Source organism: Elaeis guineensis, chromosome 4, assembly GCF_000442705.2.
Source record: "Elaeis guineensis isolate ETL-2024a chromosome 4, EG11, whole genome shotgun sequence".
In the NCBI taxonomy this organism is placed as follows: Eukaryota; Viridiplantae; Streptophyta; class Magnoliopsida; order Arecales; family Arecaceae; genus Elaeis; species Elaeis guineensis.
In genome coordinates, this window is record NC_025996.2 from 92,649,607 (window position 1) to 92,671,606 (window position 22,000).

At 45.2% G+C, this 22,000-nt stretch overlaps 1 protein-coding gene across 1 annotated transcript; it reads left to right on the forward strand.

Annotated features, from left to right (window-relative positions):
- The first annotated feature begins 16,803 nt into the window (after positions 1–16,803).
- On the forward strand, positions 16,804–20,571 carry LOC105035363 (nitrate reductase [NADH] 1). The gene is made up of 4 exons (XM_010910909.3): positions 16,804–17,962; positions 18,076–18,216; positions 18,760–18,992; positions 19,084–20,571. Exons 1-4 carry the CDS (start codon positions 16,915–16,917, stop codon positions 20,404–20,406), a joined length of 2,745 nt encoding a protein of 914 aa, XP_010909211.1. The 5' UTR covers positions 16,804–16,914; the 3' UTR covers positions 20,407–20,571.
- The last annotated feature ends 1,429 nt before the right edge of the window (positions 20,572–22,000 follow it).

The following is a 22,000-nucleotide window of genomic DNA, read 5'->3' on the forward strand; positions in this document are numbered from 1 at the left end:
TGGACTCAAGAAGCCAGGATCAGCGCCCTTAAAGTGAAACTATCAGCTGCGAAGAGGAAGATCGACCATCTGGAAGGAAACTCATCCCGGCTCCTGGCCCGGGTTGATGATGAACAGAAGTGGTCGCAGAAGGTCTCCGACCTCCAGAAGCAGCTTCAAGACACCGAGATGAGTCACGACGTGCAGCGGGCCAGCTGGCGCCGGCAAGTGGAAGAGTACAAAGGGAGATTCCGGACGGTGGCTGACGAGGTCGTTCGTCTCCAGAGGCAGCTGGTTCATAGGGCGCAGCTTACTTCCGCCCAAGATTCCGAAGAGCTCCAAGCCCTGAGAGGCACTGTTGAAGAGATTTCTGTCTCCCTCGGGGAGAAGACAGCCGAGCTGCAACAAGTGAAGATCCAACTGGCACTTGAGCGGAAGGCCGTCGCAGATGCGGAGGCGGAGTCCGAAGTTTTGCGAAAGTGGCATCGAGGAGCAGAGGCTGAGAGCCAGCAACTTCGTCAGGCGCTCCAGGACGCGCTGCGGAAGAGGGAAGAACTAGAAGAAGCAATAGAGAACCTGAGGCAGTCCTGGTTGAGGGATGGAGTAGATAACCCTAGGTCGGAGGGAGCAGGGCCTCCTTAGAGCTCTTTTGTCTTTATGTCTTATCATGTAGTTACTTCCTTTTTATCGTTTTGTCCTTCTTTCCTTAGCCATCCTGGCCTTGTAGTGTGTATATCGGAAATGAAAAAAAGAGCATTTTGTGTTACCTCATCCACGCGTCGCACTGATATTATTGTCTGCCGAATCTCTCTTGTCGTTTGACTTGTTTGATGTAGACGTCATCGGGGGGTGGGGGCTTTTTCTCTTCATCCGATCTTGTTAGGTGGCCGGGTTTCGTCACCATTAACCCCTGCTGCAGAAGTCGTGGATGGAGCCCGGCTCCCGTAGGGGTCCGGGCGAAGTCTTTGTTGCTCCTAGATTGATTTTGATGATTACAAAGCAGATTGAAGGGATACAAATAATTGTAAAATGAAAAAGTCCTTATGCTCTTCAAGGGCAAAATCATAATTTCACTAAAATCCTGATTTGATAGTACCATTTGGTAGAACAAATGATTTGAAATCTATTGGTGAAATTTTCATTGTGTTTGGACTTATATTTTTGAAGTTATGAAGGTTTGAAGTGCATGAGTCGACTCATGAGTCAACTCATGGCACTGTGAGCTGATTGGCACGCAAAAATTCTCCTTGGCATGCTAGTTTTCTGGCTTGGCACGACCTGTGAGTCGACTCATGAGTCGACCCACAAGGCATGAGTCGACTCATGAGTCGACCCCTGCTAATTTGAGCCAAGAATTTCCAGAAACGCATTCTCTGGTTTTTGCAACAGAGGTCGACTCATGAGTCGACCCCTGAAGCATGAGTCGACTCATGAGTCGACCCCTGCGATGGGAAATGTCAGCAACGGCTATTTTTTTGCCCATTTTAATTGCCATTTATGCTTCCTAAAAATCCTCTAACGGCTCTTTATCTACCTAAATTATTTTCTCTTGCTTCTAATGCTACAAAATGCTTAAAATGGTGAAAGAAATTGCAGATTAAATAGCGGATCAAACGTGAAATCAAAAGAAGAGAAGAATAGAAGAAAGGATCCGAAATTTGCAAGAAAAAGCCTAAGATCAACGAAAAATCCAAAAAGAAAAAGAGAGAGGATCCACAATATACCAGAGAGATTGTGAAAAAAAAAAGCAAGATCTTTCAAGGAGAGAATTCTTCACGCCTATTGTTTCAACCTTGATCTAGAGATCGTTCAAAGCTTTCAAGAGATTTTCAATCAACAATCAACCTCTTCTCAAGCATTCAAGCGTTCATCCACTTTGAGAAAATTCGAAAAAGGGGTTCTTCATTTGAGTAAAGCTTTTATTGTTATATTCGCTCATTTAAAGGAGCTGTTATTGTATTAATTTGTGCTCTAAATTTTTTAACTCTTTGTGAGTTTTTGTTCTTGTTTTTGGAGGATTTCCAAAATAAGGAAAGGTTGATCCGAACCTGAAATCAGAGTGTTTTGGGTTTACTTGTACCCGGGAAACAAGTGATCTAGCTTGGGATAGCTAGTGTCGGAGTTTCCGATGTTTTGTATTCGGGTTGAATACAAAGGATAGTGGATTGAAATTTCCAAGTAGGATCTTGGGGAGTGGATGTAGGTGCAAGGTTAGCACCGAACCACTATAAATCCTTGTGTTTGTGGTGTGCTTTATCTCTTCACTTTATTTCTTTATTATATTCTTGCATTCCTGCCTTAGGGAATTAATATTGAATTAAAGTCTTTGTTTTGTTCTTCATAAGTAATCTGTTGGGCTTAAAATTTTTTTAGAAACCCAATTCACCCTCCCTCTTGGGTTGCATAGCTGGGCAACAAGTGGTATCAGAGCCGGTGCTCTAGCCCTTCTTTGATCTAATAATCAAAGAGCCAAAGATCTATGGCAACCCATGTTGGTACTTCTCTAGCCGAGGGGCAATCAACAAACCGACCTCTACTTTTCAATGGGTCTAATTACACCTATTGGAAAGCTCGGATGAAGATTTTCATACAAGCACTCGACTATGATATGTGGAGTATCATAGTGAATGGTCCTCACACACCCACCAAGGTTATAGATGGTGAGGAGTCAACCAAACCCGAGAAAGAATGGGATGAGGTTGACAAGAAATTGGCACAATTAAATGCCAAAGCCATGAATGTTCTTTATTGTGCACTAGATGCAAGTGAATTTAATCGCATTTCTACTTGTGCATCTGCTAAAGAAATATGGAATAGGTTAGAAGTCACCCATGAGGGAACAAATCAAGTAAAAGAGTCTAAAATAAACATGCTTGTACATAAATATGAATTGTTCAAAATAGAGCATGATGAGTCCATAACTGTTATGTTTACTCGTTTTACTGATATAATCAATGGTTTAAAGAGTCTTGGCAAATCTTATACTAACAGTGAACTTGTAAGGAAGATTCTCAGGTCACTGCCAAGAACTTGGGAAGCCAAGGTGACTGCCATCCAAGAAGCAAAGGACTTGAACACTCTACCTCTAGAAGAGCTTCTTGGATCCTTGATGACTCATGAACTTAGCATGAAGCAACATCAAGAAGATGAAGTCAAAAAGAAAAGAACCATTGCCCTCAAATCCACAACTTCGCCTGATTATGAAACGGATGACTCTGAAGATGAAGATCAGGATGAAGAGATGGCTCTCATCACCCGAAAATTTAAGAAGTTTCTAAGAAAAAAGAAACAGGGGATGAGAAAGAAATTCACAAAAGGGGATCAAAGCAAAGAAAAGGAGAAAGATCAACCCCCTATATGCTACGAGTGCAAGAAGCCAGGACATTTCAGATCCGAATGTCCACAATTGAAGAAAGGTCCAAAGAAGTTCAAAAAGAAGGCAATGATGGCGACCTGGAGTGCGAGTGATGACTCAAGCTCCGACGAGAAAACCTCAACAGAACAAACCAACCTGTGCCTGATGGCACATGAAAATTAGGTGTGTCTAGCATCCCAAGAAGGAAACAGGAAATGGTATCTTGACAGCGGATGCTCGAGACACATGACTGGTGATGAATCACAATTCATCACGCTTGATGCTAAGGATGGAGGGATGGTCACCTTTGGAGATAATGGCAAAGGAAAGATCATCGGGATAGGTAACATTGGTATCACTCCCTCCAAATACATTGAGAATGTTTTATTAGTTAAAGGTTTAAAGCATAACTTACTTAGCATTAGTCAATTCTGTGATAAAGAATATAAAGTAAGTTTTGAATCATCTGTTTGTATTGTGATGAGTCCTATTAACGATGGCATTAAATTTATAGGACATAGGCATGGCAATGTTTATATGGTAGACTTGAATGATTTAACTAAATTAGACATGCAATGCCTAGTTTCCTTAAATGCTAAAATAAATGAGACTAGTTGGCTGTGGCATCGTAGACTTGCACACATTAGCATGCATTCTCTCTCAAAATTAATTAAAAAGGATTTAGTTCTCGGTTTGCCAAAATTGAATTTTGAAAAGGATAGAATTTGTGATGCATGCCAATTAGGTAAACAAACTAGAGTATCATTTAAATCCAAAAACACTGTTTCAACTTCTAGACCTTTAGAGCTCTTACATATGGATTTATTTGGACCAACTAGAACCACTAGTCTAGGAGGAAAACGATATGGATTTGTAATAATTGATGATTACTCTCGTTTTACTTGGATTTTCTTTTTAGCTCACAAAAATGAAACTTTTCAAATTTTCACTAAATTTCATCGAAAAGTCACTAATGAAAAAGGGTTTTCAATTCAAAATATTAGAAGTGATCATGGAACAGAATTTGAAAATCATGACTTTGAAAATTTTTGTGATGAAAATGGAATTGGCCATAACTTCTCTGCTCCTAGGACACCCCAACAGAATGGGGTAGTAGAAAGGAAAAACAGAACCTTAGAAGAAATGGCCCGTACCATGCTTTGTGAAAGCAACCTTCCAAGATATTTTTGGGCAGAAGCTATTAACACAGCATGTTACATTTTAAATCGTGCTTTAATTAGATAATTTTTAAAGAAAACCCCCTATGAACTTTGGAAAGGAAGAAAACCAAATATTGCATATTTTCATATTTTTGGTTGTCGATGTTTTGTATTAAATAATGGTAAAGAAAAACCTGGTAAATTTGATGCAAAATCAGATGAAGCAATCCTTCTAGGTTACTCCTCCACTAGTAAAGCATTTAGAGTTTTCAACAAAAGAACTTTAGTAGTTGAGGAGTCCATACATGTTGTCTTTGATGAATCTAACGATCTTCCTTCAAGGAAGAATGAGGGTGTTGATGATGCAGATCCTCTAATAGAAGGTATGAAGGAGATCACTCTGAAAAATTCAGCAACTCCAGAAGACAAGGATCAAGAAGACAAACAAAATGAAAGAGGTGAAGAAATTCAAGAACAACCTCAAGGTACAAATGACCTACCCAAGGAATGGAGGTATGTTCACAACCACCCTAAGGAGTTAATTATTGGTGACCCTATGCATGGGGTAAAAACCCGTTCTTCACTAAGAGATTGCAGTTAATCATTGTGCTTTTGTATCTCATCTTGAACCTAAAACTTTTGAAGAAGCTGAAAATGATCATAATTGGATTAATGCTATGCAAGAGGAACTTAATCAATTTGAAAGAAATAATGTTTGGACCTTAGTATCAAGACATAAAGATTATTCAATAATTGGAACAAAATAGGTCTTTAGAAACAAATTAGATGAGCATGGAAATGTAATTAGAAATAAAGCAAGACTGGTTGCTAAGGGATATAATCAAGAAGAAGGAATTAATTTTGATGAAACCTTTGCACCTATTGCTAGATTAGAAGCCATTAGACTTCTACTTGCTTATGCTTGCTTTATGAAATTCAAACTATTTCAAATGGATGTTAAAAGTATATTTTTAAATGGATATATTTCTGAAGAAGTATATGTAGAACAACCCCCTGATTTTGAAAATCATACTTTTCCCAATCATGTCTTTAGATTAAATAAAGCTTTATATGGTCTAAAACAAGCACCTAGAGCATGGTATGAAAGGCTAAGCAAATTTCTACTAAATAATGGTTTCTCAAGAGGCAATGTAGATACAACCCTATTTATTAAAAGAAACCAAAATGATATGCTAATTATACAAATTTATATTGATGACATAATTTTTGGGTCTACTAATGAATCCCTTTGTCAAGACTTTGCTAAGCTTATGCAGGGAGAGTTCGAGATGAGCATGATGGGAGAACTCACCTTCTTCCTCGAACTCCAAATCAAACAATCAAAAGAGGGAATCTCCATCACCCAAAGCAAGTACACCAAGGAACTACTCAAAAGATTTGGAATGGAGAACTGCAAACCAATTGGCACACCAATGAGTCCCTCAAGTAAGCTTGACAAGGATGATGAAGGTAAAAGCGTAGACTTAAAATACTACAGAGGTATAATTGGCTCATTATTGTATTTAACTGCAAGTAGGCCTGATATCATGTTTAGTGTTTGCTTATGTGCAAGATATCAATCTAATCCTAAAGAATCTCATTTGAATGCTGTTAAAAGAATCCTTAGATACTTAAATGGTACATAAACTATAGGGTTATGGTACTCTAAGGACTCACAAATTAATTTGTTAGGATATTCTGATGCTGATTTTGCTGGATGTAAATTAGATAGAAAAAGCACAAGTGGAACTTGCCAATTTTTTGGAGTAAACCTAATCTCATGGTTTAGCAAGAAACAAAATTTGGTGGCACTGTCTACGGCTGAGGCCGAATACATTGCAGCCGGAAGTTGTTGTGCTCAAATCTTGTGGATTAAGCAACAACTCGAAGATTTTGGAATCAAACTTAATGAAACACCAATAAAATGTGATAATACAAGTGCCATAAATCTATCTAAAAATCCAATTCAACACTCAAGATCTAAACATATTGAAATAAGACATCATTTCATAAGAGAACATGTTCAAAATAAAAATATAATTCTTGAATATGTTTGCACTGAAAATCAATTAGCCGATATCTTTACAAAGGCCCTTAGTGAGGATAGATTCTGTGAAATTAGGAGAAATCTAGGAATTCTAGATCCATTTATCTGAAATTTCTCAATTTCCAAAGAATAGATGTCAAAAACTCTTAGAGCTCAATTTTCAACATCTATCCTGATCCCAAAAGCTCAGATTTATCACTCTAAAAACTTATCATTGAGCAAAATTCCTTCTCCCAAAATTTTGAATTTTTCTGGAATTTATTTGTATTTTTCCTGAATTTCTGAACTTCATGAGTCGACCCCCATGAGTCGACTCAATGGCAAACTTGTAAATCCCACCAACTTTCAACGGGTTCATTATTTTTATAAGGGTTACTGTTTGTGAGACGACTCATCTTCCCATCGTTCTTCTTCCAAAAGCCGTCTTCTCCAACTCTTCTTGCTCCAAATCCAAGGATCAATTCTGAGGCAATTCTCCCTCCTCTCCACCAAAAATTGCCTCCTTCAAAAGGATTTTCTGTGCTTTCTCGCTTTGCTTGGCGCGGTTTGAACGTGCCCTAGCACTTCACCGAACTTCCAAAATCCACTTCTTTTCTCCACTAAAATTCCTCTTTACTCTCTTGTGATCTCTCCTCCACTCAATTCAAGTCTTCTTGTCTGCTACTTTATTGGATATGGCTCCAAAGATGAAACTTCTCCAAAGAAGGAAATCAATCCGTGAGCCTGAGGAATTTGTCCGAAAGAAAAGGCATGCTCAGTCTTCCAGTGTTCCCGATCCAGTTTCAGTACCTGCTCAAGGTCCCTCTCAATCCTCCATAAGCCCCAGAGTGAATCCTCTTTCTGATAGAAAAGTAGAAATCGGGAAAAATATAGATTTTCGGTTCTTTGAGAAAGAAGGCTTTACTTTTGCTACCAAGATCAAAAATCAAGGATGGGAACTTTACTGCTCCCTTAAGGAAGTCACCTATGTTGATCTAGTTAGAGAGTTCTACCAGAACCTACATTATGGAAATGGGTCAGTGACTTCAACTGTAAAGGGGATTGACATATGCTTGGATTCTAGGATATTGGGAGATATACTTCAGTTGCCTAGTGAAGGATACTCATATATGGAACTCCAAATTAAAGAAGAAGGGATCAGAATTATCTTAGGAGAAGCTTTTTCAGAAAATTTAAACAAATTGGAAGCAAAGCTATTATCCATTGAGATGAGGGTCCTGCATCAGATTGTAACAAAACTCTTCTTTCCTAGGAGTGGTAGACATGATCTACTATCTGGCAGAGATGTATGTGTCATGTTTCATGTCATCACTCAGACCCCCCTGAACCTCCCTGCACTTATGATAGAGGCCATGAGAGAAACTTTGAACAGATCCAAGGCACACTTGCCTTATGGTATGGCCCTTACTAGAGTATTTAGGAGGTTTGGAGTTAGTTGTGAGGGGGAGGCTGCTACCAAGCTCTCACATGTGGACACTTTCAACCAACACAGCCTGCACCGAATGAGAATTACAAAGACTGTTGGTGGTTGGATCAAGGGCTCTGAAGAAAGAACTGAGGAGAGAGTTGAGGAAAGAGCTGAAGACAAAACTGAAGGCAGAGTAGAAGAAGAAGGTCCATCTTCTCCTGTACATGACTTCAGGGCAGCTTCACCAGATACCCAGTTCATTCCTGATACTGAGGCTGGCCCTTCTGAGTTTACTAGGATGCCCACATCAGTGTATCAGCCAGAGAGCAGAGCACCTCATTCAGAGTTCAGACTGGCTGACGATCAGATCGAGCATATTTCACAGCGTGTGGCTTCTTTGCTGTCTAGCCAGTGGAGTAGTACTTCTTTTGCACCTTGAGCTACCTCTTCTGATCAGACCATTACTCCCCACATCTCCACTGTGTTTCAGATGATTTCAGATCAGTCCATCAGGATACAGCAGCTTGAGGACACAGTCTGGAGACTGACTGGCAGAGTTCTTGACTTGCAGGGGCAACTCCTTGCATTGGCCCATCCCCAGCCACAGGAGTCTACTATTGAGGTCACAGACCTCACTGCAGAGGCTGGCAGGCTCAGAGGAGCACTAGAAGGTGGATATGAATTACTGAGGAAAGAGATCCGAGGATCGAGTGAGCATGCTACCACCCAGTTCACTGCTCTACTTCAATCTATTTTCAGAGCACTGAACGTACTTGATTCTATCAGACTCATGGTATCAGCCCTAGCATCTCAGCATTCTCAGCCACCCAGTTCATCTCGCTCTCCTACTTGTGGCAGAGGCAGACGGGGTAGAGGACGCACTTCTGATCCATCATCTCCTCACCCTATATCTGATGACTCCGATCATTGACTTATCTTGATCTTTACTAGGTCCTAGGAGTTGGTATCTTGTTCTAGGATCTATACCTTGGGGCCATGTATTGACAATTAGCTGGTTGAATTTTATTTTTAAGAATAATGTATTGAAACAATTATGATATTAATGAAATTATCTTTTACCTATATTTTTACCTCTTTGTAATGATCATATTTTGGTTATATATTTTCTTCTTGTTGAAATATTGTCTTCTCCTTGTTATTGTTTGCTGTTGATAATTGCTATATTAAGGGGGAGCAAACATCTGTGAAAAACTCTAAAGAGGAAGAAAATAAAGAATATTTCAGAAAAAGAAAAGGAAGAGTTAACTATGTTTGATGATGTCAAAAAGGAGGAGAAATTAAACAAAAATAAAAATTGAAATTAGACAAAAAGCAAAACCCTAAATTATGAAAAAAAGGGGGAGAAATTAAACAAAAACAAAGATTGGAAGATTAAAATAAATATTGAAAAATTAAATAAATATTGGAAAAATTAAACAAAAACAAGGATTGAAAGATTAAACAAAACTTTGAGAAATTTGGTATCGAAATTTGGTATCAGACAGAACTTAAACAAAAAGTCATCCATCAAAAGCAAAATCATAAGTACAATGCAAATAAGTATTTTTTTTATATATGCTCTGATATATTTCAAAATTCAAACTTGCTCTGATACATCTTTTGAAATTTTATTCACCTTGATACATCTTAAGAAATTTATTTTACTCTGATACACCCTACAATTTCTTTTAACTTGCTCTGATACATGATAAAATTTAATCCGATACAGTGTGAAGGTTTCTCTAATAAATTATAACATTTGATCTGATACAGTGAGAAAGTTTCTCTGATATATTATAACATTTGCTCTGATACAGTATGAAATTTTCTCTAACATTTGCTCTAATACAGTGTGAAATTTTCTCTGATATATTATAAAATTTTCTTGCTCCGATACATTGTAAAATCTTTTCTGATAACATTGTAAAAAAAAATTATTTTTCTTGCTCTAATACATTGTAAAATTTATTTCTCTTCTCTTGCTCTGATATATCTTGAACTCAAAATGATCTAATACCCTTTTCAAATCTTTAAGAAAATGGACAAACTATTTTTGCATTTATATTACATGCCAAAAGAATCATACTCTTTTCAAGCATATACACCTATAATGGATTCTTTTGAAATTAATGCATTAACATAAATATTTTTGTTCAAATATTTTGTCATCATCAAAAAGGGAGAGATTGTTGCTCCTAGATTGATTTTGATGATTACAAAGCAGATTGAAGGGATACAAATAATTGTAAAATGAAAAAGTCCTTATGCTCTTCAAGGGCAAAATCATAATTTCACTAAAATCTTGATTTGATAGTACCAATTGGTAGAACAAATGATTTAAAATCTATTGGTGAAAATTTCATTGTGTTTGGACTTATATTTTTGAAGTTATGAAGGTTTGAAGTGCATGAGTCGACTCATGAGTCAACTCATGGCACTGTGAGCTGATTGGCACGCAAAAATTCTCCTTGGCACGCTAGTTTTCTGGCTTGGCATGACCTGTGAGTCGACTCATGAGTCGACCCACAAGGCATGAGTCGACTCATGAGTCGACCCCTGCTAATTTGAGCCAAGAATTTCCAGAAATGCATTCTCTGGTTTTTGCAACAGAGGTCGACTCATGAGTCGACCCCTGAAGCATGAGTCGACTCATGAGTCGACCCCTACGACGGGAAATGTCAGCAACGGCTATTTTTTTGTCCGTTTTAATTGCCATTTATGCTTCCTAAAAATCCTCTAACGGCTCTTTATCTACCTAAATTATTTTCTCTTGCTTCTAATGCTACAAAATGCTTAAAATGGTGAAAGAAATTGCAGATTAAATAGCGGATCAAACGTGAAATCAAAAGAAGAGAAGAATAGAAGAAAGGATCCGAAATTTGCAAGAAAAAGCCTGAGATCAACGAAAAATCCAAAAAGAAAAAGAGAGAGGATCCACAATATACCAGAGAGATTGTGAAAAAAAAAGCAAGATCTTTCAAGGAGAGAATTCTTCACGTCTATTGTTTCAACCTTGATCTAGAGATCGTTCAAAGCTTTCAAGAGATCTTCAATCAACAATCAACCTCTTCTCAAGCATTCAAGCGTTCATCCACTTTGAGAAAATCTGAAAAAGGGGTTCTTCATTTGAGTAAAGCTTTTATTGTTATATTCGCTCATTTAAAGGAGCTGTTATTGTATTAATTTGTGCTCTAAATTTTCTAACTCTTTGTGAGTTTTTGTTCTTATTTTTGAAGGATTTCCAAAACAAGGAAAGGTTGATCCGAACCTGAAATCGGAGTATTTTGGGTTTACTTGTACCCGAGAAATAAGTGATCTAGCTTGGGATAGCTAGTGTCAGAGTTTCCGACGTTTTGTATTCGGGTTGAATACAAAGGATAGTGGATTGAAATTCTCAAGTAGGATCTTGGGGAGTGGATGTAGGTGCAAGGTTAGCACCGAACCACTATAAATCCTTGTGTTTGTGGTGTGCTTTATCTCTTCACTTTATTTCTTTATTATATTCTTGCATTCCTGCCTTAGGGAATTAATATTGAATTAAAGTCTTTGTTTTGTTCTTCATAAGTAATCTGTTGGGCTTAAAATTTTTTTAGAAACCCAATTCACCCCCCCTCTTGGGTTGCATAGCTGGGCAACAGTCTTCCTTGTAGGCGGAACCCGGCTCCCGTAGGAGTCCGGGTGGAGCCTTCCTTGTAGACGGAACCCGGCTCCCGTGGGAGTCCGGGTGGAGCCTTCCTTGTAGGCGGAACCCGGCTCCCGTAGGAGTCCGGGTGGAGTCTTCCTTGTAGGCGGAACCTGGCTCCCGTAGGAGTCCGGGTGGAGTCTTCCTTGTAGGCGGAACCCGGCTCCCGTAGGAGTCCGGGTGGAGTCTTCCTTGTAGGCGGAACCCGGCTCCCGTAGGAGTCCGGACCTTCCATTTTGCTCGAGCCGGCGTGAGGTTCTCCTCTCGTTACCAGCCTGGCTTGTGCGGGCGTGTTAGGGCGCTGTAAGGCCTCTCCCCCATCCGGTCTAAAAGAATCGGACCTTCAACTTTGCTCATGTCAGGACGAGGTTCTCCTCCTGTTCCTGACATGGCTGTGGGGGCACATTAGGGCGTTGCAAGGCCTCTCCCCCCATCCGGTCTAAAAGAACCGGGCCTTTGACTTTGCTCAAGTTAGGGCGAGGTCTTCCTCCTATCCCTAACAGGGCTGTGGGGGCACATTAGGGCGTTGCAAGGCCTCTCCCCTCATCCAGTCTAAAAGAATTGGGCCTTTGACTTTGCTCAAGTTAGGGCGAGGTTCTCCTCCTGTCCCTAACAGGGCTGTGGGGGCACATTAGGGCGTTGTAAGGCCTCTCCCCCCATCCGGTCTAAAAGAACCGGGCCTTTGACTTTGCTCATGTCAGGATGAGGTTCTCCTCCTGTTCCTGACATGGCTGTATTTTTGGAGGGATCATATCCAGTCATAATACACCCACACCAGGTGGGAAAGGCACGTTAGGTAGAAAGAAAAGTAGATTCAAGGTGAAATCGTAAGTGATACGTTTACAGTTTTCTCGCTCCTCCTTGAGGCCCTCCGGTGATGGAGTCGATGGTTCTGATGGGAGGTCGGTCTCCGGGTTGCTCCTTCCTTTTCTGCGGTTCAGGCGGTGGGAGGGCTCTTGGCCGGTCTCCTCTACCCTCAGGCCGGCGGCGGATGAATCTGTCGAGTCGACCTCGCCGAATGAGCTCCTCGATCTCGTCTTGGAGCTGGATGCATTCCTCCGTGTCGTGGCCGTGGTCGCGGTGGTAGAGGCAGAACTTGTTGGGGTTGCACTTCCCGGGGTGTGTGCGCATCCTCTCTGACCTAGGGAGCTGCTCCCTGACCTCCATCAGTACCTGAGCCTTTGAGGCGTTGAGGGGGGCGTAGTTGCGAAATTTCCCTGGTGGGGAACCCCGTCGAAACCTGTTGTCCGGGCTTCTCTGCCTGTGTGCCCGGGGTGGAGTATGGGCGTGCTTATGTCCAGGAGGGGATCGGGAGGGCGGCCGGGCTTCCTTTGGCCTTTTCTCAACTGCGGGCTTACTCGAATCTCCCGCCTGACGCTCCCTTGCTGTCTCTTCGTCCTTCATTTTGAAGGCTTCTTCCGCTCGGGCGTATCCTTCAGCCCGAGCCAGTAAATCGGCAAAATCCCTGGGGTACTTTTTCTCCAGGGAGTACAAAAGATCATTCTTCTGAAGGCCACCTTTCAGGGCGGCCATGGCAACTGACTGGTCCAAATTTCGGACCTCCAACGCCGCGATGTTAAAGCGGTTGACGTAGGCCCGTATGGACTCCCCTTCCCTCTGCTTGATGTTGATGAGGGACTCCGAACCTTTCCGGGGACGCCGGCTGCTGACAAAATGGGCCACAAATTGGTGGCTCATTTGATCGAAGGAAAAGATGGTACCCGGCTTCAAAGTCGAGTACCAGTTCCTCGCTGCTCCCTTCAAAGTAGACGGGAAAGCCCGGCATAAGATGGCGTCAGGAGCGCCGTGAAGCAGCATCATCGTCCGGAAGGCCTCCAGATGATCAACCGGGTCCGAAGTCCCGTCGTAGCTTTCGAACTGGGGAAGCTTGAAGTTTGGCGGGATCGGTTCCTGCATGATCATTTGGGAGAAGGGAGGGTCAGTGCAGATATCCTCACCATAAGCGGGGGGCACGTGGCGGAGTTCTTCAATCCGCCGTTTCATCTTCTGGAGCCTCCGATCCAGAAAATCCTCTCGACTTCGAGTCTCAAGGATCCTTTGGCAGAACGGGGGCAGGGATCTTCCAGGGGTGGAGTCGTGGTCCGATTGAGGGCTCTCTACCCTCAGATTTGTCTTCCCGGGAAGGACGGGGCGGCTGGCCCAGGTGGCCCGCCCTGCCGTCGGGTTCTAGCATTCTGGCGATGCCCTTTCCGGGTGCGCTGACGCCTGCGGTTGCTGCTGCTGCATTGCTTGCACAGCTTCGACGAGGCCTCTGACCTGCTGTGCCAGCAAGTCAAATTGCTCTGCGCCGACCGCCGCCGTCGGAGGGGGAGGAGGAGGAGGCTGAGAAACAGGAGGGGAGGTCGGAGCCTGAGATCTGACCGTGGAGGCCGTGGACCGTCGGGTGGACGCCTTGCGCGGAGGCATCGAGTGTCGATCTCGCGGGGGAAGATTAGGAGTGGGTGACGGAGAGACGGTCGGAGGCGGCTCCGTTGAACACTCCTTTAAGAACAAGGGTGCTGTGAAGACACAGGCCCCTTCTTCTAGCGCCAATCCTGTTGGTGCAAAAATCTGCTTGCGCCGGAGAGGCTGGAGTCGGGGAAGCCGCGGTCGCCGCCGGGACCTGCAAAGGAAGTCTAAACCGGAGGTGGGGTTGCTCCGGCAAGACCCTCCGACGCTCAAGTCAGTTCTCTGCCTCAACAAGAATGGAGTGCTCGAACGGAGAATTTAGCAGAGTTTTGAGATAAGAAATGAGCTTAGAGAATAACGTATCTGGATCCCCCTTTTTATAGGCGAAGGAGGTAACGGATCGATGGCGACGTCTGTAACCGTCTGATCGTGGGCCGCCCGTAGTCAGGGGGAATTTATTGCGAGAGGTAGTGGAGCGGAATCGTGGCCATCACCGCAGCTCGCCACGTGGAATCAGTTGCAAGGAGTGGAGCAGCATCCGTTGTCGTGACTTGCCAGCGGATGGGAGAATCGCCCGGTATCCGTCGCAGGAGGTGGAGCAGGTTCGTGGCCGTTATTGTGGCCTGCCAGGGGGTAGTGGAGCTATGCGGAATCCGCCACAGGAAGTGGAGCAGAGCTGCGATGGTTACTACGGCCTGTCAGGGAATGATGGAGCTGCGCAGAATCCGCCACAGGAAGTGGAGCAGGATCGTGGCCATTATGGTGGCCTGTCAGGGGGTGCGGACCTGTTGATTGAAGCTCGGCAGCGGTCGGAGCCCGGCCTCTGTAGAGGTCCGGGAGAGGTCCTCCTGGCGGTTGCGGTCGTAGGTGGAGCCCGACTTCCGTGGGAGTCCGGGCGGATCCCTCTCGGAGCTGAAGTTGCGGGCGAAACCCAGCTCCCGTAGGAGTCCGGGCGGAGCCCTCTGCAATCAAAGTTAAAGGTGAAGTCCGGCTCCCGTAGGAGTCCGGACGGAGCTTACCAGCAGTTGACACCAAGAGCGGAGCCCGGCTCCCGTAGGAGTCTGGGCGGAGCCCTCTGCAATCAAAGTTAAAGGTGAAGTCCGGCTCCCGTAGGAGTCCGGGCGGAGCTGTTCTGTAGTTGATGTCGGAGGCCGAGCCCGGCTCCCATAGGAGTCCGGGCGGAGCCGTGCTGCAGTTGATGTCGGAGGCGGAGCCCGGCTCCCGTAGGAGTCCGGGCGGAGCTGTTCTGTAGTTGATGTCGGAGGCGGAGCCCGGCTCCCGTAGGAGTCCGGGCGGAGCGGTTCTGCAGTTGATGTCGAAGGCGGAGCCCGGCTCCCGTAGGAGTCCGGGCGGAGCTGTTCTGTAGTTGATGTCGGAGGCGGAGCCCGGCTCCCGTAGGAGTCCGGGCGGAGCTGTTCTGTAGTTGATGTCGGAGGCGGAGCCCGGCTCCCGTAGGAGTCCGGACGGAGCGGTTCTGCAGTTGATGTCGGAGGCGGAGCCCGGCTCCCGTAGGAGTCCGGGCGGAGCTGTTCTGTAGTTGATGTCGGAGGCGGAGCCCGGCTCCCGTAGGAGTCCGGGCGGAGCTGTGCTGTAGTCGATGTCGGAGGCGGAGCCCGGCTCCCGTAGGAGTCCGGGCGGAGCTGTTCTGTAGTTGATGTCGGAGGCGGAGCCCGGCTCCCGTAGGAGTCCGGGCGGAGCTGTGCTGCAGTCGATGTCGGCGGCGGAGCCCGGCTCCCGTAGGAGTCCGGGCGGAGCTGTCCTGTTCGTAGTCGATTCCGCTGAGGATTTCGGCTGTGGGTATTTTATACCCAACAACTAGGTAACCAAGTAATTGTGCAATCAAAGTACAGTAATCCCACTATGAACAGTCCAAGCACCTCAGAACAAAGAACTATCTACACCACTGTAGCTTTGAGTAAGTTACTAACGAGTGGGTAGCCATCTTAGTGACTTTTCGTGTTAGTCATACTCAGTATTAGTTATTCTCTAACAACTACTTGCACTTTCACTTTAGTATCCTTATACTGTAGTTTCAAAACTCATCTGTCTGAAGGAAGCGATCTGTACATCAATCTATCTGGATCAATCATTGTCCCCATGATGATCCTATGATCGGAAGTAATTTAAGAATTAACCATTAATGACACATGTTTCAAATTTTCAACTCTTTGAGAATATGTGTCATCATCCGTTAATTTCTTGGATGATTCATGGACACAATTAAAGTACACATAATATGAATAAAAAAGTAATCTAAATTTTATTAATTTCAAAATTTGATTATAATATTGTGCTCCAGAAGTGAATATGTGTTAGGCAATCTGATTTCTACGATACATATCTAATAGTTGAAGCTCGGTTTGGTCTAATCATATCGAGAAGGTGTCAAAGTTACCCACTAGTTGATCAAATTTTGTCGTGCTATATGATTGTGTCCATTTAATGCCACATTAGTTTCATTGGCAGATTGGTCATCCAATCCAGAATAGTGGAGGATGCTTGCCAAGCTTGACTTAATAGCAAACTTGAGCTGGCTGGATTAGTAACGAGCCGAAACTATCATAGCCCAAGCCGAACTGAAGCGACTATCATAGCCCAAGCCGAACTGAAGCGACTATTATAGCCCGAGCCGAGCTCGATCAGGGCTTGGTGCATGTTCAAGACGGGCCCAGCTCGCTCATATTAAGCCGCGCCCCACCCATCCCGGCCTCCACACGTCATTGCTGGCATCTCCCTAACGCCGCAGCCGTTTGTGTGTATAAATTAATCCACGCCTTCCTCTCTTCACCTCCAGAGGTCGGACATTAGATCCAACTCCCTTTTTCACCGTTTCCTTTTGACAAAATCTCTCCGTATCCTCAAAAGTCTCCGCCCATGGCGGCGTCTGTCGACAACCGGCAGTTCGGCCGCCTCAATCCGGGCAGCGGCCTCGGCAGCCCGGTGGGTGCGGTTCCCAAAAACTTTCAGAACACCCACCGTTCCGACTCGCCTGTTCGGGGCTGCAGCTTCCCGCCCCTTCTCCCCCTTCCCCCCGCCGGCGACCGGCATGGCCGCGACAAGGCCTACCACAACTCCTCCTCCGACGAGGAGGAGGAGGAGGGCACCGACTGGAAAATCGTCTACGGTGTCGCTAGCAACCACCTGGAGGTGGAGCCGTCGATCTACGATCCTCGGGACGAGGGCACGTCGGACAGCTGGGTGGAGCGGAACCCCTCTCTCATCCGCCTCACCGGGAAGCACCCTTTCAACTGCGAGCCCCCGCTGGCCCGGCTTATGCACCACGGCTTCATCACCCCGGTCCCCCTCCACTACGTCCGCAACCACGGCACCGTGCCCCGCGCCGACTGGGACACGTGGACCATCGACATCACCGGCCTTGTCAAGCGCCCCACCCGGCTCACCATGGACGAGCTGGTCCGCGACTTCGCCCCACTCGAGATCCCGGTGACCTTGGTCTGCGCCGGGAACCGGCGCAAGGAGCAGAACATGGTGCGCCAGTCGGTGGGCTTCAACTGGGGCCCCGGCGCCGTCTCCACTTCGGTGTGGCGAGGCGCGCGGCTCCGGGACGTGCTGCGCCGGTGCGGCGTGATGGGCCGGAAGGACGGCGCCTTCCACGTGTGCTTCGAGGGGGCGGAGGACCTCCCCGGCGGCGGCGGCTCCAAGTACGGGACAAGCCTCCGGCGAGAGGTGGCCATGGACCCGTCGAGGGATATTATGCTGGCCTACACGCAGAACGGCGAGCTTCTCGCCCCGGACCACGGCTTCCCGGTGCGGGTGATCATACCGGGGTTCATCGGCGGTCGGATGGTGAAGTGGCTCAAGCGGATCATTGTCACCCCTCAGGAGTCCGACAGCTACTACCATTACCGGGACAACCGGGTCCTCCCTTCCCATGTTGATGCCGAGATCGCCAACGCTGAAGGTATTAAATTGAATTAAACTGGGAAAATTTCTTCTAGTTCTTTCTCTTCTCACCCTCTTGTTGATCTAGAAAAGGACTAATTGATGGTTTCTTGGACTCTTTGGTTTGAAAAGCTTGGTGGTATAAACCTGAGTACATCATCAACGAGCTGAACATTAACTCGGTGATCACCGTACCGGGTCACGACGAGATCCTTCCCATCAACTCATTAACCACGCAAAGGCCATACACCATGAAGGGCTACGCATACTCGGGTGAGTCGACTACTTTAGTTTCTTTCCTGAAGGACCGAGATATGTTAATCAGCTTTTAATTGCATAAAAATAATGAAACAAGATCATAAAAGTGGTAGAGGCCACAATATGTGGTATTCGATATTTCTATTCCACTGTATAGCTTGCGTAAGGACCCCAATTATTACTTCGTTTCGTGTCGCAATTCTATGACTTTTCAAACTGCTTGACTCTCTAAGGGCGGTTGGACTAATTAATTATACTGCCCAGGAGATACACCAGACAACTTTTTTAAAAAATATCATGACAATATGTAGAATCTTGGCTCTCACGACTTCATTATTCCGTCCTTTGGGAGGCACTTCTAGCTGGCAGTGTAGCTACGTAACTTGGCTTTAACTTGAACCAGGAGATACGCTGGTGCACTCCCCTCCTTTTTTTTTTTTTTTTTTTTTTTTTTCTTCTTCTTTTTTCTGGGCTGTGGGAACTACACTGTCACTTTGGCTGCGGTTACGTTGCAACTTCTGATGGATGTCACTGACTAAGATCTGATCGATCGAACAGGTGGCGGTAAGAAAGTGACGAGAGTGGAAATAACATTAGACGGTGGGGAGACGTGGCTGGTGTGTACCCTTGAGCATCCGGAAAAGCCCAACAAGTATGGTAAATATTGGTGCTGGTGTTTCTGGTCTATGGAAGTGGAGGTTCTGGATTTGCTTGGAGCCAAGGAAGTAGCCGTTCGAGCATGGGATGAGACCCTCAACACCCAACCAGAAAAGTTAATCTGGAACGTCATGGTAACAACGAAATCTGTTCTGTTCGTCAATTACTCATTTCATTAGTATGTTGAATAGCTAGCAGTGAAGACGTGTACTGGTGGTGGTGCAGGGCATGATGAACAACTGCTGGTTCAGGGTGAAGGTGAATGTATGCCGACCTCACAAGGGCGAGATCGGCCTCATGTTCGAGCACCCAACCCAACCTGGGAGTCAATCAGGTGGGTGGATGGCCCGACAGAAGCACCTCGAGACCACTGAGGGTGGACAGTCCCTCAAGAAGAGCATCTCCACCCCATTCATGAATACCTCTGAGAAACAATATACCATGTCTGAAGTCCGCAAACACTCATCCCAGGACTCTTCTTGGATCGTCGTCCATGGCCATGTCTACGATTGCACCGGCTTCATCAAAGATCACCCTGGTGGTGCGGACAGCATCCTCATCAATGCAGGCACCGACTGCACGGAGGAGTTCGATGCCATCCATTCCGACAAGGCCAAGGCCATGATCGACACTTACCGCATTGGCGAGCTAATCGTCACCGGCTACTCCTCTGATAACTCCGTTCATGGTGGTTCCAGTCTCTCCAACCTCGCCACCATCGGGGAGGCCTCAAGAACCCCCACTGAAGCTCTAACCAATCCACGAGAGAAGATACCCTGCAGGCTTGTCTCCAAGACCATCGTGTCGCGTGATGTTCGCTTGTTCCGCTTCGCACTCCCCTCCAGTGACCAAGTTCTGGGCCTCCCCGTCGGGAAGCACATATTCCTGTGCGCCACCATCGACGGAAAGCTCTGCATGCGGCCTTACACCCCAACTAGCCCCGTGGACGAGGTCGGTCATTTCGAACTCCTCATCAAGATCTACTTCAAGGGTGAGAATCCGAAGTTCCCCAATGGCGGGCTCATGTCCCAGCACCTGGAATCTCTTCCTGTGGGCTCCATCCTTGATGTCAAGGGACCCTTGGGCCACATCGAATACTCTGGGCGAGGAAATTTCCTGATCAACGGCAAGCCAAGATTTGTGAGAAGGCTCGCAATGATCGCCGGCGGGACGGGGATCACACCGGTGTATCAGGTGATCCAAGCGGTGCTGCGGGACCAGCCGGAGGACCGGACCGAGATGCACCTGGTCTATGCGAACCGGACGGAGGACGACATATTGCTAAGAGATGAGCTGGATGGCTGGGCCCGGGAGCATCCAGACCAGCTAAAAGTGTGGTATGTGGTGGGCGAGGTGAAGAGAAACAAGGAGTGGCGGTATAGCACCGGATTCGTGACCGAGAGCATCTTGAGAGGGCATATTCCCATTGGGGGTTCTTGCGACACGCTGGCCCTCGCGTGTGGGCCGCCCCCGATGATCCAGTTTGCCGTGCTTCCCAATTTGGAGAAGATGAACTTCGACATCAGTAGTTCTTGCCTTCTCTTTTAATTAGAAAGCTGGATGGGCCAGTTCTTGCTACGTACGTGTACAGACCTGTTACTTTCGGCTGGTCCTCCGTAGAATAAGGAAAAAGAGAGCTTGGAGAGAGAGAGAGTCGTATCGAATCTTTCTTTCTTTAATTTAATTTAATACGTATATTATTGTTGCTTGGAATCTTTTGAAAAGAGTAGTAGCGTTTGGGCTGATACCATCCGGCTCTCATGCGCGTCGAATGAATGGAAGAGTCGAAGAGAAGTTTAACAAACCACCCAACCAAGCTGTGTGAGCACATACCCTGTCAAATTCAGGAACAAACCGGGAGAATTCCAACTCGTTTCTCTTGTTCATGAAAAAAAACATCATGCTTTATTCTTTCTTTGACTGCCATTTTATATTCATTTGTTACCATTAGTTATATTTGTTTTATATAGCTAATGTTGTTGCTAAAATTTGATCCGACCAAACTGGATGGGCTGATGAACCGTGATTGGCTAGTCCTGCTTGGACAGCTAGCTGTTCTTAGACTGGTCTTCTAGAATTAACAGATATGCTCGGAGTTATGAGTTCAACCTGAAAACAGGAGAGAAGACACCGAAGATCAGTGGAGGGCTCCTTAATGCCTATACCAAGTAAGAATTTTGGGAAACAATGGAGATTTGAGAAAATAATAAGTAGAATGAGTGTTAGTGTGAACGTGAGAATAGTCAGAGGCCCTCTGGGTGCATCATATATAAAGGTTCAAGTCAGGTATTGACAAAGGTAGACATATGCTTCTGTTGGAGATCTGATACTATTTGTTGCAGCAGAAAGAAAGAAATAAGAAATAAAAGAGACAAAGTAGATATATATTTTTGTTGAAGATCTGGTACCATTTGTTGCAACAGAAAAAAAGAAATAAGAAATAAAAGAGACACAATCAAATACTTGGATTAGATCAGAGTCTACCTTCATGGGACATGCAAAGACTTCACTATGAAAAAAAATAAATACAATAGGAGATCACATACTTTCAACTCCCATAAACCTATCGCTTTCAACAAAAAGCTCTCACCTCTCACTCCTTACAAAAGCTCTCATAAAAATCCAAAAAAGAATCAGACCTACCATACTAGGGTCCTTTGATATCCCTGAATGTTTTCTGCTACTCCAAGCTACTACCTCAGGCCGTTCTCTATCTCTCAGGTGCTCTTAGCTGCTACTCTCTATTCCACATGGCACTCTCTGCCTCTCAGCCCATCTGCCCCTGATAAAGGGCCCAAATCTCAATTTGGATCGAAAGTAGGACTTCAAAAGGACTAACTACCTTTTCAGCAATTGGATCTCTCCCATAACCTTCCCTGACCCTTGGATCGCACAAAATCATGCATCATTGTGTTTCTAACTGTCAGATTGCGCAAATAAGGGCCATGCACCTCGATTTTTCATGCATGGACCAGATTGGTCCACGACGGATGCGTGGACTGCATCAAGTTCTTGTGGCCCACCTGTTGGAAAATGTCCCAAAAATCAATCGTCAACCTCTTGACGGTTGAGCAACCTTGTATTGTAATTAATTTGTTAATAAATAAAATATATTTTTGGTATTTTCATCCTAAGTTTTCAT

What these genes read in the sequence shown, in the direction of transcription:
- LOC105035363 (XM_010910909.3), top strand. Translation starts at nt 16,915, where the DNA reads ATGGCGGCGTCTGTCGACAACCGGCAGTTCGGCCGCCTCAATCCGGGC. An exon ending in GAAGGGCTACGCATACTCGG is followed by an intron (nt 18,217 to 18,759) that starts GTGAGTCGACTA and finishes TCGATCGAACAG; the next exon opens with GTGGCGGTAAGAAAGTGACG. An exon ending in AGTTAATCTGGAACGTCATG is followed by an intron (nt 18,993 to 19,083) that starts GTAACAACGAAA and finishes GTGGTGGTGCAG; the next exon opens with GGCATGATGAACAACTGCTG.